The sequence below is a fragment of the Prinia subflava genome, chromosome 1, assembly GCF_021018805.1.
Source record: "Prinia subflava isolate CZ2003 ecotype Zambia chromosome 1, Cam_Psub_1.2, whole genome shotgun sequence".
NCBI lineage: Eukaryota > Metazoa > Chordata > Aves > Passeriformes > Cisticolidae > Prinia > Prinia subflava.
The window spans coordinates 44,362,859-44,389,114 of NC_086247.1; the positions used below are offsets into that span (position 1 = coordinate 44,362,859).

The 26,256-nt window shown below is 38.7% G+C and overlaps 1 protein-coding gene across 2 annotated transcripts; it reads left to right on the top strand.

Moving 5' to 3' along the window:
- Positions 1-1,085: 1,085 nt before the first annotated feature.
- On the top strand, positions 1,086-26,056 carry LOC134549425 (desmocollin-1-like). Of its 2 annotated transcripts, XM_063394982.1 has the most exons (17): positions 1,086-1,424; positions 3,876-3,960; positions 6,522-6,724; positions 7,168-7,287; positions 8,452-8,607; positions 9,489-9,633; positions 9,886-10,052; positions 12,253-12,387; positions 13,248-13,433; positions 14,671-14,930; positions 15,135-15,277; positions 16,433-16,648; positions 18,178-18,411; positions 20,726-20,847; positions 21,907-22,140; positions 22,772-22,817; positions 22,903-23,035. In XM_063394982.1, exons 1-16 carry the CDS (start codon positions 1,386-1,388, stop codon positions 22,808-22,810), a joined length of 2,484 nt encoding a protein of 827 aa, XP_063251052.1. In that variant the 5' UTR covers positions 1,086-1,385; the 3' UTR covers positions 22,811-22,817; positions 22,903-23,035. The 2 variants fall into 2 exon arrangements, with proteins under 2 accessions (XP_063251052.1, XP_063251044.1); XM_063394974.1 differs by lacking the exon at positions 22,772-22,817 and having other exon boundaries at positions 1,089-1,424; positions 22,903-26,056.
- The last annotated feature ends 200 nt before the right edge of the window (positions 26,057-26,256 follow it).

The window sequence follows — 26,256 nt, forward strand, 5'->3', positions numbered from 1 at the left end:
CTCCCATTGAATCTGTATGATGGAATTCAGTGCAATGTTGTTATGTTTATGGTGCAACCATCAGCAGAGCCGTCCCACAACACTAACATGCCATGGAGTACTGCAGCACATAGCTGAGAATGTTATCACAGGTTGCCACATGTCACCCTACAGAGTGCCCCGTGCCCAGAGTGCACTCGTGTGTAACCAGCTGCTCACACACCTCGGTGGATGCCCGCAAGACCAGAGGGGGGACATGGCCATGCTTTTAGGCATCCCAGCATTCACATGCCCACACAAATGTGCACATCCCACTACCACTGCCCGATGGTTTTACCCCTCCCTATCTTCTTGCCACCTACGATCGCTACTGGTGACCTCCAGCAGTGAATGTCTCATGCTGTCAGATGCAACTGATCCCTCCTTATTAGCTTAAAATTGTAAGAAACAGAAGGTTTATTTTTCAGAATTTTTGCTCCTAAACTGTGAATTTCAATGTATACGAACGTCAACTAATACTGCAATCTACTTGGTCTGTTTTTTGCGTGCTTTGGGACTGGCAACAACTCAGCAATAATTCTTTCTGCAGCAAAAGGAGGAATGAAATGTAGCCAGCAATAGAAACACCATTCCTTGCTTCAGGCTGAAAGGTCTTTTGAACGCTGGCTGTTCCCGTGGGAAGCCCACCTCCTGCGTGTGCAACCCGAGTCTCCGGGTTTGTTATTGCTATTTCGGATTTTATTCACCTGAAGCCACTTTGAAACCCAGGAGCCACAGGCGAGCACGCGCGGCCTCACACAGATCAGCACAATCGTCCCGAAAAGAAAATCCCCAAGTTTGGCTCTGAGCGCAGGGCACTTCGGCCCGCCACGGCACCGCCCCGACGGGCAGGGACGGGACGGGACGGGACCCGCCCGTGCGGAACCTGCGCCCCGCGGAGCGCGGCCCGCAGGGAAAGGGAAGGCAAGGGAGAAGGGAGGGGAGGCGAGGGTGCCGCGCCCAGGAGCGGCACGCCGGGGCGGGGGCAGAGCTGTCCCGGGCGCGGCTCCGCACGGCTCTGCGCGCAGCCGGCGCCGCGGCGGGGCGGGGTGGCGAGGGGAGGGGACGGGCAGCGCCCCGCCGCGGAGGTGGGCGGTGAGCGGGCGGGGTGTTCCAGCGCCGTGCCCGGGACGGGCATTACCCAAAAGGCCGAAAAAAAAAAAAAGGCACTAATTAAAGTCGCCGCAGCCGCGCGCGGTCCCACCCTCCCCACCGGCCGGCTCCCGTGGCAGACGGGAGGGGACAGCAGAGCCGGGCTCCCGCGGAGTCGCGCCGCCACCTCCGCCGCCACTTCGCATTCGCTCCCTCGCCCGCCGTGGCAGCACCGACGGCGGCGGCTCCCCCCTTCCCGCCTAGCCCCGCGCACCATGGCCCCAGCAGCCCCCCGCCTCGTCCTCGGCCTCCTGGTGAGTGAGAGGGGGAGCGGGATCACTGGGATGAGTGGGAAGAGTGGGTGGGCGCCGGAGGAGCGCAGCGGAGCGCGCCGGCCGCTCACGCACCCGGCCGCGCCTTTCTGCGCGCCGCTCCTGGCGCACCGCGGGTGCGCAGCGCACAGGACAGATCCGAGCGGGTGATCTCTGGCCGGCTCCTCACTCCGAGTCGGGCTTCTCCTCGGCGGGAGCCTTGCGGAGCGCGCAGAGCGGCGCGGGGGCTCTGGGCGCGGGCAGGGCCCCAGTGGGGTGCGCAGCCCGCGGTGGGACAGGTGGTCGGGTGCCCTTTGGAGCCTGCCCTGAGGGTACGCGACGGCCGCACGCTCGGATCGCTGATGCTGCTGCTGTTTATTCATAGGAAAAAAAAAAAAAAAGCCGCAGTTGATTTTATTTAAATCTCCCTTTCTACCTCTCCCCACCTGGTTCTCCCTTCTCCGTGGGAAGGATTGTGTCGTAGTGTGGAGCGTGCTGAGCTCCTCTGAGTTAGCTGTGCATGGAACACTTTTCAGCGATTACCTTCAGTTTGCTGTATTTGTGCATAATTATCGGCTCCAGAAAGGCCTTTGGCGGGGAGAGCAGGGGAGATCTCTGTCACATTTTATTTTTTAAATATTTATAGTAGATGAGTAAAAGTGATTTGTCGTTTGTTTCCTAGCTCCTTTCCTCCCTATTAACATTGCATTCACAAAAAGAGAGCAGATGATTGTTTGAGCCTCTGAAAGAAAAATACTTGGTAGTGTTGAAGCATTGAATTTATTATTTTAATATTAATTATATATGCACATTTTAATGAAAATGTTACTATTTCAGACATTGTGTGAGCCTTTGGAAGATATTAAAGTAAAACCCAAAGAAATGCAAGCAATTTTACTCACACATCTAATTAAAAAAAAAAAAGAATTCAAAAAAAGAATTCTTCTGTCAAGCAGAAAAAACACCAAACAACACTCAAGGGAAAAAAAATCCTGAGGTGTCTTCTTTGTGTAAAGTGAAAGGACATCACAACTTATTTTTGCCTGATATTTCCTTATGTCTTGATGTCCATGAATAACTACCACTTATTTTTGTTTAACTCCTCAGTAGTTCTTTGTGCTGACATCAGACTGGGCTTAGCATTACTATTTAAAAATTAGATGTCATTGATTCTTAAAATATTTCAGAAGAGTGTAAAAAGATGTTGGGATTTCAATAACTTAAAAATTAGTGCAATGTCTTTCAGGAGAGAGAGTTTTATTAAGTGTCTGTTAATAAGGAAAGCCTACTAATACATAATCAGGGATGTTTAAATTATTTGTATATATGTAATTTTATATCTGTGTGTATATATAAGGAACTATATGAAGAGCTTTTATGGTGCAGACACAGCATTTTTTTTTCTAAAGGGTCCTAATGTCTTTCAGAGTTTAAAGTATTTTTATTTAAATATTTTCTTAATAAGCATCACAAGTAATTTTAAGGATTTCCATTAGTTATTTACTTCTTTATACCTTTAATCCTAAAAGTATGTGCAAAATAAAAATGCTTTTCCTTTTTTGCTAGACTTTCATCCTGAAAGAGTAAATGCACATAAAAGGGTGGATAGATTTATTTACATTTTTCTATGTCTTTGTTTAGTTGTCTGTGTGATTTTTGGATTACAATTTTAAACACAGTGATAGAAACTAGGCAAAACACACACATATAATCTGAGATCAGGATTCACTTGCTCTGTGCTGAGGCAAATCTTTGTAGCTCTATGTGATTCTTTTGAGAAAAAGGTCTGGTTATCTACTACTCATTTGAATTTTTAGGAGGACCCTACTTTGTAACTAGTTATATGGGAGTGGACTGCTGTGATACACGACATTTTATTTATGTCATATCTAATTAGTGAAGCTACATTTAATTAGTTTGTTGAGGATGCACTTTTAAGATGCAAAGTAATAAGTGCAAGTGTCGTCATGTGGTTTTAATGAGACACTTGTCCTTTAATGTTCAGCATCACCACAATTCTGCCAAACTGAGTGTTGGTGGATTAAACCCTAGTACTTAGAGACCTTGGGTCTACATTTGCCAGGAATGCTGTTGGAGGGAGCACACAGCGAAGCTGTATTTTTTCTTTTCTCTACCGATGGAATAGTGTAGGCAAAATCTCCTTGTAGTCAAAGGGAATTTTTGCTGTAAATGTCAGTGGTGCAGTGATTTTAGAAAAAAAAAAAACAAAACATGAGGCATGGATAAATCCAGGAGCAGATTTGAAAGTTTTCCAGTTTGAAACTTTGTATGCTGTGCTGCGCAGTACCTGAATTTTTTGGGAGGAGTGCTTTCTGTGTTGTTTCACTTGCTTGTCGAAGCAAACAAACCAACCAAAGTCAGCATCAGTGTCTAGTTCAAAATACCATGTAATTATGTGGGGTTTTTTTTCTGATTTCTTCATTTGTTTTCTAGGTGCTGAGCTTGTGCTGTGAAGCTTGCAAGAAAGTAATTTTTCGTGTTCCTTCTGAACTAGAGGCTGACACGTTAGTTGGCAGAGGTGAGAGAAACTATGATTCCCAGCTTAACAACACAGCATTGCACCTTTGCTGGACATGCTGTTAACAGTGGAGGAGACTATTTTTAATGGAATGAATGGATGACTGGAGAGCCAGCTAAACAGCTGGATCAGCCTTTTTATGAAGGATACACCCTGTGTTTGTCATGGATTTGAACACCAGCTCCATGCATCCATTTGACTTTTTCATAAAGAGCTATTGTCAGGTTACAGGATTTAATTTAAAACTAAAACGGCAGAATTGAATGTTTTCAAAATTTGGAATCTAAGGCTTGCTATTTAAATAAAGGCTTGATATTCCAAACTGCACTCATAACCCACGGTCATATGAAGAAGAGAGTAAGTCATTTGGACAAAGGAATTTATAGAAAAAGAAGACAAAACTCGCTTAACCAGGCACCAAGAGGCTGCTGCTGTGTGAAACACGGATGTGACTGCTCAGCAGTGCTGAGGCTTTCAGAGCACACATGGGGATGTGCTGCAGAAGTGTCCTGCACACACACTCTGTTGGGGGAGTGCTCCCGTCTGACTGGACAGTCTGCTTCAGTCTAGGGCAGCTTGCAGGTGACAGAGAGGAGCAGAGGAGACCAGACAACATCCCACTCCTATTTTTTTTTTCAGACCAGTCTTTCAAAAGTAGCTCTTTGAAAGGTGTGGCATAGGAGGTGCTGAAGGATTCTGTGCTGCCTGAGACTGAATTTGAGGATTCAGAAGTGCCCTTTGTGAGTCCTCTAACAACAGAGAAGCATGCTCCAAGTCTGCAGTCCTAATCCATATTTCTATAAAAGGAACAAATAAAGTGAATTGGTAGTTCATCACAATTGCTAAAAAAATCTAGCTTTATAGTGAAAATTCCTTGATTTTACTTTTAAATTTTAAAATTAAGGCTGCTACAGCTATGTGTTTTCATAGACTTTAACGTTTCTCTATGTGAATAAACTTAATTTATATAAAAATAAAACTTCATGTTATTGCAGTGCTTTGAAAGAAATTGCATAACACAGAACTTAATGTTTTTTCCCCAAAACTTTTAATGAAACCATTATAGCTCAGATGACATGACTTAAGCATTGTGGAGAAATATTTTGCATTGATACAAGGACTGTACCTTGACAGTGAAATTAGTCAGAATTTTCCTGCTTATCATAAGGATTTTTTGTATCTTACGCCAGAGGTTTTAAAGACAAAAATCCCCACAAATTTATAGGTAACAGATCATAGGGTTGACTTGTATAACCATCCGAAACAATATCTCCAGTCTGGTACTTTTGGAAATTTCCACTGGAAGTTCAGTGCTGTAATAGGCCGAGTATGAGGCACATTTAAGTGAGGCAGTGGTGTTATTTTCAATACTCCATTTGCACTGTACAGATGAAAAAGACTAGGAGTCACTACTGCAGTACCATGGAAAGCCTAGGAAATCCTTATTTGTGCATTTGAACGACAGACTTAAGAGGAAGATGAAATAACATTGTATTTAAAATTATGATTCCCATCTGTTTTTGCTATTTTGAAAGCAAAATGAAATTTATTGTATTGAAAATATCATCTACATATACAGGATGAAATTCTGAATCTTCGTGAATTTTGCAATCAGCTTTCATAGAGTCCCACCCACTATGATACCATTGAAAGAGGATTGAAAAGTTTTGATTTTAAGACCATGACACACCTCTTGTACTCTGCAATGATAATTTTTTTGGAGTTGGAGTCTCTGACTTTCATCCTTTTCAGAGTGCCAAATCATTCTTTCTTAGAGCTGTTTTCTCCAGCTGTAGTGCTAAACTACTTGATGGTGAACTCAGTTTATTGAAGTGCAAAAAATCTATTTTAGCCACAAGTGATAGGAAATACAATGAAAACTACCTGGCAAATATGCTGAATTTACCTGTATGGGATTCTTTCACATACATATTAAAAAATTGCTAATCATTTGTTCTAGAGTTAGTCTTTATCTCTCCCATCTGTCTGCCTCATAATTTAAAGGCCTTTGTCCTCCCAAGAGTATTAAATCACCTAGTACCAGTCGGTGCTTTCCTCCTGAGGGCAAAACTTCCAAGATGTAAAATCTCCATTGGGCATTTGCATTAATTAATCGTCTTCACTGATATTGTAGGGCATGGAGTACAAGGCAGATGGAATAGCTACTGGCCCAGTAAGGGGCATGTCTGCAATGTTTTTTCCTTTTAAATGTGCATCATTTCATCTCTGATGCTTCAATAATTTTACCGGTGTAATAGTGTTTTGTTGAGCTATATCCATAAAGCACCCATGTCGTTTAGGAAATACTAGTGAGCACAAGAGTGGAAATTAATGAAAACTTCATTAAATGTTAAGTGGGTTTTAAAATCAGTATTTGTGATGCTTAAATACTGAATGAAAAGCTTTTCAAGTCTATCTGTCAGTAAATACAATTTTTACTTGGGGCTTGGGTTTTCTTGTTTGTGGGTTGTTTTTTTTTTTTTTGTTTGTTTGTTTGTTTTTTGTTTTATGAGGGATATTGTTTTTTGCAGTTTGAGTTATTGTCTGATTTTTTTTTACAGTTGATTTGAAAGAATGCCTTCCGTCTGCAGAGTTTATCAGTTCCAGTGATGTGAACTTCAAGGTTCTAGAGGATGGTTCTGTGTATACAACATCTGCTCTTTCTTTGTCTGCTGAGAAAAAGACTTTCACTATATTGCTTAGGGACATTCAAGAACAAGTTCAAAAGAAAATACACGTTGACTTGGTGAAAGAAGAAAAAAAGGTTAGGTTTACTTAATTTAAAATATTTTTTCACAGAGTACAGCTTCATACTAAGTATCTGTAGTTGAATTTTAGAATTCAAATAATCAGGCAAAATACTGGTGTAGAGTATATTTTATTTAGCAGTTGCTGATTACTGTGTTGCTTTAGTCAGCAGATTTCCTTTCTCAAATGGGAGATTCTAGCAAGCAGCATGATCAGGAATGTCAAGAATCTTAAAAGCTATGTTTGAGGAATTAAAGCACAGTATTTCAAGAAATGAAAAAGCTTGGAATATTAACACAGATATAATCAGAAATGAAGACCTTGGAAAAACAATTTGTTAGTAGGAAGACTGGAACGGAGGGAAAAAGGTGGAGATGCAGGATGGCAGTTAAACAAAAATATACGCAGTTAAGAATATATGGATGTAATCTCATCTGTCTTTCTATCTTCTTGACCCAGACACCAAAGACCAGGCATGCTAGAGATACAATTCTCAAGAGAACCAAAAGAAGGTGGGGCCCTATTCCATCTGTCATGATAGAGAACTCATTGGGACCTTTCCCACTGCAAATACAGCAGGTACATTTTGTATGAAGCTTAATTTTTTATCCCATGCTATTTCTGTATATGAGTTTTATGATGAAGAAAATGAGCTGTCTTGTATTCTCTACCAATGACATTCCTGTCTTGTTCCGTCCTGTTTATTGTATATCTCATGATCTTGTACCTGAAATAACTTGTGATCTTAGTTGTTGGAGTGAAGTAGAATTGTGCAGAAGTTGAAAAAAGAAGGGAGACATACTATCAAAGAGAGCTCTTTGGCCTGGAAATCAGTGTGTGTAATTAAAGGAAAAGCAACAGCAAATAACCCTCCACTAAACATTGCTTAGAAAAGGATTTTGTAAACACAGACTGGGGTGAATTTTGCCTGCTTGTCTATATCCTTTCTGGAGCTCGAGGTGTGTGCCTTCAGCCTTGAAGACTGAGTATGGCCTATGTTATTCAGAAAAGTACTTACTGGGAGAAAACAAGTAGGCGTGAAAGAGAAATGCAAGAACTAAAGTTATCATGGATCCATCTAGCCTTCACTAGATTACAGAGTGTCTGGTAGCAGATGTGTAGAGACAAGTGTAATAACAGAGTCTGTGCAGAGCAATCATTCTTCTACTAATCTTACCCTCCTAACTTCTGGCATCCAGTAAATAAGGAAAGTATTTTGGGAGAAGAGTGTTTATAAATAGATAAGTCTGATGTTGCCTCCTTGGTGCTCATAATGAGATGCAGATGCTATCTGAATTGGCGTATCTCTGAACTATACTCTACGTGGTCTTTCTTTCTTCTTTCCTTCCTTCACTTTTTCTTCTTTAGGTGCAAACCACATTCTCAGTGAATGCACTAAAACATAAGTCTCTTGAACAGGTCCAGAAATAAGCCATCTGTATCTGAATATGCCTCGTGTGTGAAGTATTCTAGAGAGATTTGGTTTCAAATTTTTTTTTTCCTTGTACTGTCATTTCTTTAATTTGATAGTTCTAAATATTTATGAGTTTGAATTAACTCCCCTTCTCATTATGAAAGAAGGCAGTTACATGTCAGGCTGCTCTCCTATTCTGCAAATAGTAAATCAGGTTTGGTTTTTTGTTTTAGGAGTTTTTGTTTGTAGTAAATATGATCATGAAAAGGGGAAAATATATTGAGATGCTGTTGCTGTTTTTCCTTGGACTTAAAAATGTCTTCTTATAGGTCCAGTCAGACACAGCTCAGAACTACACCATTTATTATTCTGCAAGTGGACCAGGAATTGATCAAGATCCAAAGGGTTTGTTTTACATAGAAAGAGAAACTGGAAATATCTTTGCTACTCGTGCGGTAGACCGTGAACAGTATCCAAGTTTTCAGGTACAGGCCTATGTTGTGTAAATATAATTTAAAAAAAATTAAATCTCTCATGCGTATATTTGACAGTTGGGTTGCAGGGGAAATGGCAGCAAACAAGATCTGCAATCACCTGTCTATTCTGAGTAATATCCTTGGTGTTGAAGAGATAAAATCAGTAGCAAATAAATAAATAGCTGGTCATCTAGATCTTGAGAGCAGTTTTGCTTTTCACTGCTTAATCTCTAATTGCAGCATAAATATAGTGAGCTATTGGATTTCCATTACTTCTAGGAAGAATTTTTCAGGGAAGGTTGAAAAGGTCTGCAGAAAACTGAAATAATGGTAAACTCTAGACAACTGTGGTTCTCAGCTGAGTCTCTCAAGCTGTTCAGTTCTGTTAACAAGGTACACTGCTCTCTCTACTGGCTGAGAAGTGTAAGAAGGAAAATAGTAGAAACAGCTTCTAAAATGTAGTTTTGAGTACCTATTGTTGCCTTTTATTAGGTTATTTTATAATGGGCAAATTGTTTTTTCTCTCGTTCTTGTTCTGTTCTAAATAACAATGTATACATCTAAATTTTGGTAGCTGAGGTGCCTTGTAAACACCTGAAAAAAAGTGTTCAGGAGACTTGGAAAAAGTAGGAGGAGAGGTCAGGGAGAAAGTGATTAAAGTACTTGTAGTGTATGAGGAATGGAAGGGGGAAAGATTGGAAAGCATTTAAAGGTTTTGTTCTGCTTTCACTCTAAGGTATCAGTAATGTCCCGTTCCATGTGCCTGAAGACCCTGGTCTTGAGAAGGATGTGCTTTGCACACTGTATTTCATTTCATTTTATTGACTCCTCCATTGAACTAAAAGTATAATAATACTGCATGTTGCTTAAGCACTGCATTTTTCTTACAGATCATTTGCTTTGCAACCACTCCAGATGGTTATTCACCAGAAGTACCCCTTGTGCATACAATCAGGATAGAGGATGACAATGATAATGCTCCATATTTTACACAAGATCTTTTTGAATTTTGTGTCCCTGAAAATTCCAGACCTGGTAAGAAATGTTTTGAATCACTGAACACACCACTGCTCAGCTCTGTTACATACCAGTATGACTAGGTATGATCCTGCCTTTTAAGACATTTCAACGTGATTTTCTGGGGAGTATTATGTTACAGCAAGGGCTGAATTGGCAAAGAGCAGCAGTAAATGATCAAACAGCTCTTTTCACATGTTTAAAACAGAAATACCTTTTCAAACAACTTTTTACTATTTGGAACTAAAACTTGCTGTATTGTGTTCACAGGTGTTGTTGTTGGAAAAGTGACTGCAGAGGACAGAGATGAGCCTTACACTCTGCACACCACGTTGAAATACCGCATTGTGTCACAAACCCCACCAATTACCCCAGCATTTTCTTTACATGGTGACACTGGTGTCATCTCTGTGTTACTGCCACAGCTGGACAGAGAGGTGATGTTCCTGAAGCATTCTCAGCTGCCATTTAGTGCACACAGATGGCTTAACACTGCTCTGCCCTTGTGAGACCCCACCTGCAGGGCTGCATCCAGGTCTGGGCTTCTCTGTGCAGGAACCATGTGGATCTGTTAGAGCAGGTCCAGAGGAGGGATGTGAAGAAGTTCAGATCCAAAAGTTTGAGCACCTTTTCTGTGAGGACAGGCTGAAAGAGTTGGAGCTGTTCAGCCTAGGGAAGACTCATTGCAGCCTTTTAATTCTTAAAGGTGGCTTATATAAAAGGAGAGTGACTTCTTTTTGCATGGGCAGATAGTGATAAGACAATGGAAAGTAGTTTTAAACTAAAAGAGGAGATATTTAGGTTAGATGTTGGGAAGAAATTCTTTACTTAGAGGGTAGTGAGGCACTGGAGCAGGTTACCCAGAGAGGTTGTGGTGCCCCATCCCTGGAAGTGTTCAGGGCCAGGTTGTACAGTCCCCTCAGCAAATGGATTTAGGGGGTGGAAGCTCATGGGGGTGAAATCCCATGACATGGACAGGTCTGAACTAAGTGATCATTAGAGTCCCTTCCAACCCAAGCCATTCTGTGATTCTATGAAATGCTGGCATGGGAATCAACAGACATAGCTTCCTTTTCATTTTTTGTTAATGTTTCTAAGGACCTTCTGAAGCTTTTCAGAGACTTGTAATTAGGCCAGAGCGTTTCTGCATAGATTACCATATTCTAGCTAACCTTGGCAGAGAACTTCCTACTGCTCAGCTGTTCAACTTACGGATTTTTTACTTTTTTATGGAACAATTTCTGTGTTCAGGAATCCCACAAGCCACTGTTTCCTCCTAATTAAGCTCCATTTGTGGTGCTTCTTGCTTCTTTGTAGAGAAGTTGAACCGGTTTCTCTGCAAGTAGTAAATCATCCTGTATTAACCAGAAATACCTCCAATAGTTGAAATTTAAAACAGTAATATACCATTTCTTAAAATCAATGTGACACCCATTTATTTATATCAGCTAGCTTTCAAGCAAATAAGATACAAGATTTCTTTTTTTTTTGACAGAATGTCATGTGAGAGATAGTTTTCATTAGGAAAAAATGACAGGTGTGTGTAATTCAAAATCCTAATTCTAGCATAAGACAGTCATTCTAGGAAACATTGCAGCAGGCACATCTTTTCTGACTAGAAAAGAAATTATATTGTGGCATACTTGTGTTGTTTCATGGCTGACAATCCACTTAAAACATCATGTTGCAAAATTTTGCACTTGCAGATACAGTGCTCAGTTTTTTTAGCAAGAGAAAATTGCAGTGATTGTGAGCATCACCATGACTACTAAGGAAGCTTTCACAGTGACTACTTGAAAGAAGGAGGGATTGAAAAGCTAGTCCACTGCCTATCTTTTAGAGATAAACTTATGAAGTAGAACAAGAGATTTCATTCCTGCACCAGAGAAACCAAATGCTACTTTCCAGGCATGCAGAACTGGAGTTATTGTTTTGATTTACAGACTTTCTCTTTTTACGCCTAATCCATCTGTACTGTCTTGTGTTCCCTCCCCTCCCATCTGCCTATGCTTCTTTTTTCCTGGTTCCCCTTCCCTTGGTTCTTCACATTAAAAGAAGTTTTCTGGTGTTCTGGTTCAAGTTAGGGATTTAAGTGGGCTGCTCCTTGGGGAGCCCCTTGGAGCTGATAAGGACACTGACTCCAGTGCCAGACCCCGCCATATGACAGGCATTACCTTATCCTGTATTGCCCAGACAGAGGCTGCTTGCAGCATGATTTTCACTCACCCTCAGTGAAATGAGACATGCATTGAAGCACTTCACCTGCTGGCAACCTGAGGGGTTGCTGTCTCCAAAGGGGAGACAAATAGCAGATGAAAGTGTGTCATCTGCTGTCTTCCAAAACTTCAGGTTCTGGAAAATAAAGCTGACGTTGTGAGAAGCTTTATTTGATACAGGATAAAGCATGCATGTTACTAACATATGCTGAACTCAGTGCTGCTTAGCCACTGAAAATTATTTTACTGCTTTTCCTTTTGAGCTATAGGGCAAAAAGCCCCAAAACTAATTGTCCCATTTTGTTGGGAAGCATTGAATTATGCAACAGGAGTGAAATGTTAAGTACTGCTTCTGTGTGTAACTATGCAATTAAGAAAGTGAGTATGACAAACTTCTGTATGATTTTATTCTTCCTTTTAGCTTGTACCCAGTTACACTTTGTTAGTTGAAGTGAGAGATATGGCAGGTCAGCCTTTTGGTTTGTGCACTACAGGAACAGTTGTCGTCAAAATTGAAGATATGAATGACAATGCACCATCCTTTAAACAGTTACAAGTAAGTCTGCATAAGTAAAATGTCTGTATAAAGGTTAAAAATAAAATATTTTCATTCCCTTTCTAATTTCCTGATGGACAGTCCCCCTCAAATATGAAGTCTAATGCCAGTTAATGGCAATATAAATGTCTTTGCTTATTCCAGCCATGTGTATGATTCAGGCAAAGAGTAGGTCTAAATAGCCATGTATGCATCTCAAATACCACAGGAGATTTTGTATTATAAAATGTGTGAAAAAATAATCTATCATTCATAAAGAATACATGTAATTTACCCTTTCTGTTCACTACTGTAGAGTATCATCAGTAATACTAATTGAGAATCACTCTTATCCTTCAGCTTGTACATAATAACACAGCTCTTTAAAAAGATAAAATAAATACAAAAAATTCTTTTATCTTTTGCCGTCTGAGTAGAGAGGTATTTAATCCTTCTTGGCTTTTCCTCAAGTTCTTGTTGGTTTGTTTATTTATATATTTTTTAATTTATCATAATGTCTTTTCTAATTCTCAGCTTGGTCATGTTTGCAAATTACAATCTATAGCTGATGTAACGGAGGGAAACTGTGCTAATTTGTCTTTCCTGGGATGAGAATTCCAGAATTAATTAGATCAGTGATACTTTGAGTGTATGAAGAAGCTGTGATTTCAATTGTGCTATCAGGAAAGGTTTACTGTTTGATGCAGGGTATAAGGGAAGAGTGGGGAAAATATGCTAAGGCATGGAAACAAATCATTACAGCAGCATGGTAAATTGGTCTGCTTAAGTTGAAGTAGTCTTATTTAAATACAGTGTTCTTTAGTCCTGCCTTGTGGAACAGGATCCTCTGATTTAATTTTTTTTTCTTTGGGTACTCCAAGTATGAAACACGAGTGGAGGAAAACAGAGTGAATGTAGAAATCCTGAGAGTCTCTGTTGTTGATCTGGATGAACCTGGTTCACCTGGCTCAGGAGCAGTATACGAAATTATACGAGGAAATGATGATCAGGCCTTTGAAATTACAACAGACAAAAATACAAATGAAGGAATACTGTGTGTTGTTAAGGTAAGTAAAAATTGGAGGGCTGGGGGAAAAATTACGGATTTTCACGCGTTAGTTTTAAAACATAACACACAAAGCTCACCTTCCAGATTGTTCCTCAATTTTGTGTGCTCAGAACCCAAAGAATTTGGTTTTACATTTCGGAAGAGCTTGGTGCTTTGGCGTGGCTCTACAGTTGGAGTTGTTTAGATTTAGGGATGTGACTGAGGAATGCTTCATGGTTTTTAACAGAAATGAGAGTGGCAAAGAAGGGAAAGATTGAGCACCTTCTCCAGTCTTGTTCTCTCTGGGAGTTAAGTAAACTTCCTCTTTCAGCATAAAGCTCTGCAGGTTTTATTTTGCAGTTTACTGACTCCAGGTTTGCTTTTCTGGCCTGTGAGGAAGTCTATATACATATAAGAATTTGCGTTTAGTTATTTGTTATAAGTGTTTTACAGATTTGAGGTAAAAGGCCCATTGCATCTGTACTGCAGCACATCCCTTTGCCTCTTTTTCATTATCTTTTGTAACTGCTATAGGAGGTAACTTCTAAGGAGTAGAAAAGATTAATATTAAAATTTAAAATGTAAATTGCAGTGGTAGAGATGCTAGAGTAATTTTTAAAATTAATATTATTTATTAATTTTTTTTGTCCCTAGAAATCATTAGAACTTTTTCTAAATCTCTGTCCCTGGTATATAAACACAGTTGAAATTAATTACCTTTATTGTAGTGCTGTAGTAGACTAGAAAATATTATGAATTTAGGATAATATTAGCTCTATTAAAGGCACAAAATGAATTTGGAGAACATGTCTGAAAAATAAATGGTAGCTACTTACTGTCAACTCCATAAATTCTCAGACAGATTTGTAGCTACTAGAAAGAAGCATGATTGACTAGTGGTGAAAAGGAAATACATGTAAGCTAAAATAATGACTGACTAAGTATGCAAGAAAATTTCCTACTAAATTTAATTGATTTCTGTTCTTTCAGTAACTCATTTTCAGAATATTTATCCAAAATTCTGCAGTGGTACTGCTTGCTTGGGTATTTTTCAGACCCTTTTCTTTGACAAACTTAAAACTTCACTTTTTTAAAAAAATCATGTCCTTTTACTCTGTCTTGATGGCTTATTTGAAGACATATGGCTTTTGTAAATAAATGTTGTGTAGTTTCAGCTGTAATAATTGCGCGGTGAAAACAATGTTAGGTTTTGTATTGGTTTGAAGGAAAAAAACACCGCCTCATCTTTGTTACAGGGGCTGGACTATGAGGCTGCCAAGCAAAGGGTCGTGGTGATTGGAGTCAACAATGAGGCCCCCTACGTGCTGGCTCCCCACTCACAGCAGCTTTCCCAGAGCACCTGCTCTGTCACCGTGCATGTCCTGGATATGGACGAGGGGCCGGTGTTCAAACCCTGCCTGTTGCGCTTAGACGTTAAAGAGTGCGAAGATGTTGGGACGGCTATTGGGAGATTTGTAGCAGAAGATCCAGAAACTGGAAATAGTGAGGGCATAAGGTATGAAACAACCTCAATACTAGGTTTTTTTTTTGGAGTACAGCATGGGTGGGTTATGGGAAGTGGGGTATAGTTGTTGAGGCTGTATGTAGGTGTGTGCACCTGTCAGTGTACATGAATACATGTACCTAAATACCTGTGTGTGTGTACATGCATGTGTGTGCTCTGTTTGGGATCTCTGACAAGACAAATTATTCTTCACAGATACCGGATACCACCTGGCCAGTGCAATTGGATCAACATAGATGACAGATCAGGCGAAGTCAGAACTGTTAGGGTCTTGGACCGAGACCTAGGAGAAATGAGACGGGGTCAATGCAATGTCACAGTCCTCGCAATAGACAGAAGTGAGTACTAAATGTTGTTGGCGTTCTCTGTGGTGTGGAACAGAAGTTTATGTGCAAATGTAGTGTGGGAGCAACTGTAGTGGTTCAGACCCACCTAGTCCATTGTCTTGTCTTTGTGATAGCTCTGTCAAGTGCTTAGGGACTATTATTCAGCAGGGAGAGCCTTTAGAAATCAGGCATGAACTCAACATTTTGAGGAGTTATCTGCCCCATCTAAAATCTTTCTAGTAATTTTAAATTGAGAGATTTTCCTCTGGATTATATTTCTTCTATTCCTTGACTATTCTTTTTTAAGTGATAGCTCTTGGCAGCTGTGAGCTAGACAACAGAAAAAGTACAGAGGACTTTTTGAAAAGAAGTTGACTTTGCAGCAAAAATTTCTAACTCCATCCAAGTTGTGTATTAAAGTTAAATGTAAATAATACAAATTTAAATTGCTTAGAACTTCTGTTGTCTATAAAGTAAATACGATATAGGCATCTGCAATCAACTGTTTCTAGAGAAAGGATTAAAAAGTAAACTTCATATAATTTTACTGGAATGCATATACAAGCATTGAATGTTTGTGTACTGGAAAAACTGTAATTAGGTGGAAGATTTCATTCACTTCTTGCATGTAGACTTTGGTGATATAGTGTGTGGCACTGATGAATGCCAGGTGACTTAAAAGATAGAGGACAGAAGAAAGTCCTGTTTCCTTAGTGTGTTCCCAGAGGAGGTGAAAGTAGGGGAAGTGTAATTAATTTTCTCCTTCCAGAAGTTAAAAGGCTGGAAAACTTCACTTTCTGCTCTTGTCTCTGTTGGTCTTAGTGTCTTTTCCTCCTGGCTCATGAGCTCTTCCTCCTCTTTTCCTTCTGTTAGACTTCTGTATGTGTTCCCACACAGACACACAGGCTCAACAAAATACAGTCTGCACATGCAGAATATGGAGATGTGGGAGCTGCTGATGCATCTGCAACCAGCCAAGCAAAGAGAAGCAGCCAAGAAAGAGCTGTGAGAACTCCCCCTCTCTCTGGTTAAATCAGCAGTTGCTTTCCACCTCACTTCTAAACATGGATATTACAGTTGAGGATATTTAATTGTGAAAGTTTGGACTAGAAATTAATGTGCGAATGTTAGAAGGAAGTGTTAAACCTGGGTATTTTTATCTCATAGATGGCAAAACAGGCACTGGAACTATCCAGGTTTGCATCGTGCCTGGCAACAAGAATATCCCACGGATCACTCAAACAGAGTACATCATGTGCAGAGACAGAAAACCGATCTGCCTCACGGCAGAGGACGGCGATGAGGCTCCTTACAGCGCGCCCTTTGTGTACCGCATAACCGACCGGAACCTGGCTTCCATGTGGAAGTTAACTCCACACGACGGTATGCTAAAACTTCCTCCTCCTCACTCTGCCAGAGGAGCCTTTGCTGTCCCTCACTTGGGCGGTCTGCAAGAATAGGTTGGATGAATCTCTGTTTGGAGTTGGTGTAGTCAGTGGAGCTCCTTCAGGGCTCACTGATGGTCTCACTAGAGCTCCCCTCTAGTTCCCCTCTAGTGGGAAGGGACCCATAGAGAAGATGACACTGTTGGCATCTCAAAGGCAAGGAGAAAGATCTGTCTCTTAAAGCATAAATAAGAATCTGTCCCTAGCATCCTTGGGTCAGCGATCATCTGCTGTCTGAAATTATGATGTAGGAAGATCAGGAGAAGGAACAAACCCTGATGTAATGAGTTGTATCAACACCTGGAAAAGGAACTATAGATCTGTAATTCATAAGGAATTTAAGAGTGAAATGGCTCATATTCCAAAGACAAATAGAACTTTTCTTAGTCTGTTATTATGGTGGAGAACTGGGAAATTGAAACTTTACCTAAAATTGATTATAGACTGACAAATAAAAGTTCTGGAAGTTTTTTTGTTACTACTGCTGTTACCCAGCACACTTTTTGTAAAGCTGAGCTGGGTGAAAGAAAGCCTGACTATCTCCTTTAATATATTTTTTATTTTTATAGTTTTTATAGAAGTAGATAAACAATTTATTACCAAAGGAATCACTGTTTCCTGAAATTTGTTGATATAAAAAGTTATAGGTGATGGTGCTTTCCTGGTGGTTGCCTGATGATGGCAAAAAGAGCAGCACATACATTTACTATGATGGTGCCATGAATTAGTTGCAAAGGATCTGATTCTGTAGCATTCCATCAGATATTTACTAAGAAAGACAAAAGACAGCAAAGTCTGAAAGCAAAGACATCTAAGAATTTCAAATTTTTTATCAGGCAAATTGAAAATCACATTTTGGATGATACATGTTGTTTCATATATAGCTCATCATAAAACAACCATTATGTCCGTCAGTGTCAGTCTTGTATGTTTTTTTACAATTTTTTTTTCCCCTTAAAGAATATGGTCATTAATTGTTGCCTCTAACAGGGCAGCAGATAATATGAATTTGTTTCCCCCACTAGAAATAGTCATTCTCACCAAATACAGCAATATAAATAAAGAGAAGAAGAGGTATACATTAAGTTTATATTTAATTTTTCCAATCACACTACCAAAAGTCTTTTTAATAAATGTCAGTTTAGTTGATGATCTTTACTAGTAAGCCCAAGTAGTGTCATTTCCTATAATGAACTAAATCAATTTCAGAGTTTGAAATCATATGTTTTCAGAGGGTTGTATAAGGTATGTTTTGTCAGTTCTAACATTTAAAAGGCGCTGAAAGTGTAAGTCCTTTCAAGATGTGGTTTTATATCAACACATTTAATCTAACTTGAAACTAATTAATGTGGATTTGGTAGCAGTATAGCTCCAGCAGAAGGGAAAATTGTGATTGTGGTCACATTTGTGACAATTGAGTTCCAAGTATCATTGACCCTAGACTGGGTTTTGTCTTTTGTTTTGCAGATAATTCCTGGTATCTTTCACCAAAGAGTGATATTCCATATGGAATTTACGAAATTCCTGTAAGTGTGATTGATAATGGAGGAAAGATAGGAGAGAACACCGTGAGAGTTAACCTCTGTGATTGTGTTACTCCTACGGAATGTGACGGCAGAACTCGTCAGCTTTCTGGTGGAAATGTTACCCTTGGTCTCTGGGCCATCCTTGCAATGATCTTAGGATCATTATTATTGCTGCGTAAGTACATTTTTTTTAAACACAAAGTGCAATTTGTTTAATTATAAAATTAGCTGAGAAACCCTGATTCAAACTTGATTCAAACATTTTTTATTTTGGTGGTTGTATAGCTGTCACTACTGACTTAATGTACGTGCTCTATTTTTATCAGCATCACAAGCTTCTTGCTCTCATCTTCTGCTGTAGCTACTGTGCGTGGATTTTTGTTCATTTGTTTAAGTACCTTTTGTGTGAGATGTTCTGTATGTTCATGTGAGGCCAAAAAAACCTGCATTTAGCACTTGAACCAAAAGACTTCATTGCTTCCAAGTCCTGCCCTTGCACAGAATACCCAGAATCACACCATGTGCCTGAGAGCATTGTCCAAACACTTCTTGAATTCTGTCAGGCTTGGTGCTATGACCACTTCCCTGGGGAGCCTATTCCAGTGCCCAACCACCCTCTGGGTGAAAAACCTTTTCCTGATGTCCAACTTAAACCTCCCAGAGTGAGCTTAATGCCATTTCCTTGAGTTCTGTCACTGGTGATGAAAGTGAAGAGTTCAGTGTCTGCCCCTCTGCTTCCCCTGAGAAAATTGTAGACTGCAATGAGGTCTCCCCTTCATCTTCTCTTCTCCACTGCTGATGCTGTGCCTGATGCCCCCAGGGCAGGGCTGGCCCTCCTGGCTGCCAGGGCACTGCTGGCTCGTGTTCAACTTGCCATGGACCAGGAACCCCAGGTGCCTTTCCGCGGCTCCGTTCTCCGGCATCTCTTCCCCCAGTCTACACACACATCCAGGGTTCTCCTGTCTGAGGTGCAGAAACATGAAAGGACAGGTTGAATAGTTCACAACAGACCAAAACCTTGAGTATGTGTTGTGCTTCTGGAGCTGCCCCAAACCTAACAGATTCTGAGAAGAGTAGTATTGCTGTTAACCAGTGAGATGTGACGGTGATATATAAAAGCAAAAGCAAAATCAAACATAGTCTGACTAATAACATCTTTAAAAACCACAGAAGACATGCTACAGTAGCTAGTATTTCAGAATTTGTTGGGGTTTTTTTTTCCTTTTTTCTTACCCATTTTTTTCTGGACATAGTAAAATTGTCTTGTTTCTGTTTAATCTCAGCTAGCTATTCTTACTTAAACAGTTAGAACACTGGGACCTGGACGTGTTTTGAAGGCTAGCTAGGTCAGTGTTTTATCTCAGTGGGGCAGGTACCCAAATTAGGGATTATATCCTGAAGGTGGAATTTTCAGATGTGGGAAATACGCTGTAGAGGAACTGTGTGAAACATCACCTGCCTCTTTTTCACTGCCTCTTGACTGCATCACTTAAAAAGAGGCCCCTTATTTTACTGTGGTTAGGTTTTACCCTGTGTATCCTCTGCTCAGTGCAATCATGGATGTCTTCTTCCCATCTGTCAGCATCAGGAGGCAACCTGCTGGAATCACTGATGCTGATCTCTCTGACAGCTGATGCTACAGAAGTTAAATTAGCTTGAAAGTGGCTCTTGGCCAATTTTCACAGAAGTTTATATGTTCAGAGATCAGATTGCTCAGTGGGCAGTTAGGCAAAACTGTTCTCTTCCTCGTGGGCTTCTTTATTTTTAAGCTAACAATCTGAAAAGTGAAGAAAACAGGCTGGTTCTCTTAATGAAAGGTTTAGTCATTTGTTTAGGACAGGTATTAGTTGATCATGATTCTGTTAGTCAGAGTAATTTCTGGGTGAGTCTCTGACAACAAAAAGTAGTATTATTAAGAGGAATAAAATGAATACAAGGGATTAAATAAGATTGTTTTATAGCACAGTTCTGGAAGTCCTCCAGGGTTTTGCTGATGTTTCCTATGAAGCGTAAGTTTCTGGTATTGGGACATTTAGCTTGCCTACTAGTTCCTTATGATATAATTAGACATTTGCATATTCAGACATGAAAAATATCTCATGTACAACCTAATTGTAGGCATAAGACATGATTTTTCACCTGAGTTTGAACTAATTTTTTCATTTAAAATGAAAAATGTAGTCCCAAATTTCATTTTTCATTTCACTGTGAAATTGTGTAAGTCACGGTGCTTTCATATAGAATGCTTGCATTTCTTTTGGAAAAACCAGATGTGTTTTAGAAGAATGAAATAATTCAACAATGCAGTGATTACTCCCTGTATTTCTTGGAAAAAAAAAAAAAAAAATATATAAAGCTTTAAGTACGGGCATTTTTTGAAATGATTTTTTTAAAACCATTCTTGATGCTTAGGCCCTTCAAATTCATTATCCAACATAAGTAGATACCACTGTGAGGTAAAATTTATACTGTTATTTCCTTTTCCATAGTAATTCTGATCACAATTTGTGGCTGCTGTCGCGGTGGCGTAATGCACAGGCAGGTGACTGATGATTGTGCCAATCACAATTTAATCATTTCAAACACAGAAGCTCCAGGAGAAGAGGTGATGGTAAGTTGTCTGTTTCAATATAGAAACTTGCTATTGACATGTCCGTAGCATTGCAGTTTGAGAACAGGACCACCTGCAAGTAAGTGATTTGATAAAAGAAAATAAGCAATCAATGCAGGGATCATTAGATATACTTAGCTATTTAACAAGAATTTGAAAATTCCTACTTTAGGCAGAGGTGGTAGGTGGTATACGTTGAAACATACCTTGTAGCCGTTAGGCTGGCTACTTGTAATTCTTTAGATTTTAAGGATTTGGTTGGAAGCTTCAGGTGAACGTTTTAATAACATTTCAAGTCATTTTTACCAATGAGATTGAATGGAAAATTATTATTTTTCCCATGCTGAAAATGTGTTAATGGCAAAAAGATTATTTTTCCTTGGAGAAGGATTTTTATATTTAGCAGATGGCTGTGTAAATTGCAGGTGCAATTTCTGCCCTTCCCCTGAAAAATTACCTCAAATGCAGTTGATTTCATGAATAGTCCATGTTAATGATGCTTTTGGCATCTAAACTTTTTTCAGTCTACCATGAACATAGTTCAGTCTGGGACTGTGTTCATGCAGAATAACTTAGCTCTTTACACTCTATCTCTTTTCTGTCATTTTCCACCCCCTGACATTGTCTTCCCCAAGAAGAGGAGATAAGTTTAAAAACAATATTTCATGTTGAAAACCAAGAAATCACTATGGTGGCAAGAGGCAACTTTCTTGTTGCCTATGAAGAATAATGTAGTGCCATTATAAATTAGAATATGGATTGTACACATTTCACTGGGATAAGACTTCCATTTTTTGATATATCGTATTTAAATGCAGATGTCCTTTCTTCTCTCTTGTCATAGTATCCTTTCCCAAGATTATTTATTGATCTTAAGACACAAAGTCCTAAGGGATAGCCTTTTGTTCAAAATGTCACAGTACCAAGATAGAGACCTCACAAATTTCCGTTGTAACAGTTTCTGATTGCTGTTTCTTCTTTTAAATTAAAAAGGAAAAAGAAATGAGGAGGAAAAAAGATGTCCTCATTACTGCTTTTTGTTTTGTGTGTTTTGTTTAGGATCACAATATAATTCCTCTACAAAATACGTGTGATCAAGGAGGGTATGGAGTGAAAACAGGAGACCAGCAAACATTTGAAATGGTAAAAGGAAGAGGGCATACCTTGGAATCAGTCAAGGGAGGTGGACATCAGACTCTGGGATCAGTAAAAGAAGCAGGACAGCCTATGATGGATACTTGTAGATACTCCTACTCAGAGTGGCATAATTTCACACATCCTCGTTTAGGCGAAGTAAGTGTTCTGAAACTGATTTGCTTTGAAGTGTAGGTTATGGTCAATATATACAGGCTTTTCAAGGAATGTGTACATGTGCTAGAAAGGTGACTTTCTGGGGTTGGTTTAATTTCATTTTTTTTTCTCTCCTTTGCTCCTCTGCATGCCCTTTGGAATATTGCCCTTTCAAGGAGTAATCCTTGACGTATTTCAGACATAAGTGTAAATTACTTTCTTCTCTTGGCTTAAACTATAGGCAGTGTGCTATTTTTCATTTTGAATAATTTAGAATAATTACTGAAGCTTTTTTGGGGTTTTCTGAGGATGTCTGTTTGCTTTTATTCTAACTGCTTGCTTTGTGCTAATTCAAACCTCTTACTTAGCAATGGAGCAGGAATGAATGTACAGCATTAGAAATGTAGTCACTCCATTTCTTGGAGATCAAAAAACTCTCACTGCTTGCCTAACTAGTTATGTAAAAATCAAGCTTTTAATGTTCAGGGAATTTTAGTTGCTTGACAGGTTATTTAAACAGGTTCTTCCTCTTTTATTGTTACATACATGATTAGTAGAAATTATTTCTTTATTAAATACTTATATTTTGTAGTCGTAATGATATAGACCAATCATGTGCATTTTTTGTATGTAGGAATCCATTAGAGGACACACTCTGATTAAAAATAATTGAATGAAAGGTAAATCAAAAAGAAATTTTTTTTTTGCAATATGTTTAGGATAACAATTTAAGAAAATAATAAGATCTGTTCTGTTCCTATCCAGAAGGTGCACCTATGCAGACAGGATGAAGAACTGAAGCATTCTGAAGATTATCTCCTTTCATATAACTATGAAGGAAAAGGATCCTTGGCTGGTTCTGTAGGCTGCTGCAGTGATCAGCATGAAGAAGAGGCACTTGACTTCCTAGATCAGTTGGAGCCCAAGTTTAGGACATTAGCAGAAACATGCATCAAAAGATAAATGTGCCTTTCAAAGTGCTGAAAAAACCTGTAAATAAGTGGCTGTCATACTTTTGTGATATTAGGTACTTTGGAATTGAAGGGGGTAGAGGCATATCAAAATTAAGATAGGCTGATGAGAGTGTAAATAACTCTTGCTTTAAATTGACGTTTTCTTACACTGGATGCATTCTATCAGAAAAAAGAGATTCAAGATATTTTAGCTTTAGGTTAATATAGTAGTGCTAGTTTCTACTTAGATTACATTTTGGATTCTTTGTGATTGCTCACAGTGCAAAACTTGGTCTTCTTTTAATGAATTATCCAGCCTCAAAATTTTATTGTCTTTGGCTTTGGAGAAGGAAAACTTTATAACTCACTGTTTCTTTGTTTTCTTTTAATTTTGTAGAAATGAAGCAAATCATATTTTTGGTGGATATCAAATACCTTGTTAACTTATATGAACTGAGATACAAAATATTTTTTCATTTTGGACGTAAAAATACTCATGAATATATTAGAAAACTTTACATTTTGACTGAAAATTAAATATATATATATATTGTATATATGTAAAATAATGTTCAAAAATATATTTTTCTCCTAATGGGTCACAACCCATCAATCTTACTATCCTAAGGGATTTATGGCATCACCACATAGGGTATCAGCATTGTATGCAAGGATGTATTTTTCTTTTAAGGAAATAAGAGATTAAAAAAAAATCACACAATAGAGGAAACTATCATGATTCAAATTAATGAAATATAAATCTCATGTTTACTTCACACACGTTTGTACCTCAGTTTCTTGTGAGTTTTGACATAGTATCATTGCAGAAATGATGACCACTGCCCAGAGTTTTATCCCGTGTAGCTACCACTACCTTTTCTACTTGCCCTGTTATGGACATCATTAAACTTTGTTTTTGGAAACAGAGCTTGATACGGCTCAAATGGATTGAGCACAGTGCATTAAATAATGTATTTTGGAGTTACTTTTTTATTGAGATACAAAATTATACTAGAAGAAACCGCCTGTTTTGAGTGTAATTTGGGGTAGTTGTAGATCAGTGTTTACACACATCTCTGGCAGAAACCATCTGAATCCCATTTGTTACTGTACTACATTAAGCATACATATACACTATATATATATATACACACACACACACACACAAGTCTGAAATACCTGTGGCAGATGACAGTAGTGGGACTTGAATGCTGCCATAAGCAGCAGGTGCGATTCCACCTCTGCTTCCCAGGTTTTAAGTGTTTTTTTAATGTTTGCACTCCTGGTTAAGTAATCTGTCTTCTGCACTCTGGGAATTCTCTTGTGCCTTAAAAGAACATCTCGGTGCCTATGAGAAACTTGTGCAATTACTTATTTCTGTAGCTATAAGTCTGCTTTTAGGATTTGCTCTGTAAACATACGCCTTAGAGATATTTTTAAAAATTTACTGTAGCTAATGATCTGTAAAAGGAATAATTGCTAACAACCAAGAGTCATGCTGCTCTAAATTTCAGTTACTGCTGACTTCCACTGGTTGCAGTTCATTCCATATGAGTAATGGTCAGTGAAAACCCATAACATTATAAAAACTTACCAACATTATAAAACAGTACTTTTAAAACTTGATGTTTTACACTGTAAATGGGCTTCATAATATTTCTGGTAAGAACTAGCTGTGGTTAAGAACTTCACAGACCAATGTTAAATATATTTTCCTGTATCATTTGAAAGTGGTAATGAATTAATCCTGAAGTAAATACACTGCCAGCAGCAAGAATGACAGTCTTCAGCAGCAAAATACTAGATGAGAAGCAAGGTGTTACGAACTTGCTTCATTTAAAAAATGTGTGCTCACACTTCTCTTTTGAACACTGCTCATCTTTATCACTAACATAAACAAAATTTTCTGTACATGGACAGTCAGATCTGTGACTGATACAAGTCAGAATTTCTCTGCTGATGCCAGTGGAGCTATGCTGACTTTATGCCAGGTGAAGACCTGTCCCCTAGTGATTTTCTTGTTGCTTTGTGTCTTGCATCTTTATGTTTAGTTATTGGCTATACACTTTTTAAGGTAATAGTAATGTCTCCCCCTCCCTCTCTTAATGTTTGGTGGTGTTTCTGTTTGTATTTTAAATTATATAAAAATCCTATGGTTCAGAAGGGCCTAGGGTAAATAACAATTGCATTCTTCTGAAAATTACTTGGAGGGTGATGTAGAGAAACCCCTGCAAGTATGGTTTCTTTCCTCATGAAATATATTAGTAGTACTTTTCTGAAAGAACAGACCAAATTCGTATGAGCTTTAATTGAATCAGTGTTGGCTGTTTTAAGCAGACGGTTGCCAATGTACCATCATAGAGTTAAAATAACACATTATTTTAATCAAAATAATGCTTTTCTAGTCTAATTTACCTTAAATTTTTTGTTGTTTAGGTTTTTTTTTTTGGTTTTTTTTTTTTTGGTTGGTTTGGTTTTGCTTTTTTTTTTTTTACATTTCAGCAAGCATAGATAATTGCTTTTTTCCCCCGATTTTTAAACAAAGTAGAAATCTGGAATCACTTCTACTCTCTTGTCTCTTTTAAAATCTAAAATTCTGAGTTGAACCAGCTATTTTTGTAAAAACAAGACTAGAAGTGAGATGCTTTAAAAAAAAGAACTGCAAAACATTATTTTCATTGTATCTTCTAATTTTGTGAATGGAAACTTTGTATAAAGCATTAAAGTTTACAGATACCAAGTACCAGGTAACATTTGTGTAAATCTTATAAATGGAATATTTCAAAATATATAATTCACTTGTTGTTACTGTCTTGAATTGCCTTAAAAATTGTGAAGATTTCTTCCCTTCAACTAGGTAATCTGCAATCTACCTAGCTGTGTCAAAATTATCTTAACATCATATTTTTAGGTATATTTTGTACAACAGTGAGTAACAAATTTTTTGCAAAATAAAAGAATGTTCTATAAAACCTCTTCATTTCCAGTTTATGAAGATAAATATGCCTATTTCTGAAGGGGATTGGATTTTTAAATTTTAATGCAAGTGGGTTTGTGCCACTATAGTGCTGTAATGCAAGTAGTACTTGTCCTTGCAGCATGAGCTGAGGAGGGGGTGGGTCTAGCTAAAGTTTATACTTGGCAAATTCAAGATATTAAAAGTACA

Bases quoted from the DNA above. Each gene is read 5' to 3' on its own strand.
- LOC134549425 (XM_063394974.1), top strand. From the start codon at position 1,386: ATGGCCCCAGCAGCCCCCCGCCTCGTCCTCGGCCTCCTG. The intron at 1,425-3,875 runs GTGAGTGAGAGG...TTTGTTTTCTAG, and splicing joins GCCTCGTCCTCGGCCTCCTG to GTGCTGAGCTTGTGCTGTGA. The intron at 15,278-16,432 runs GTGAGTACTAAA...TTTATCTCATAG, and splicing joins AGTCCTCGCAATAGACAGAA to ATGGCAAAACAGGCACTGGA.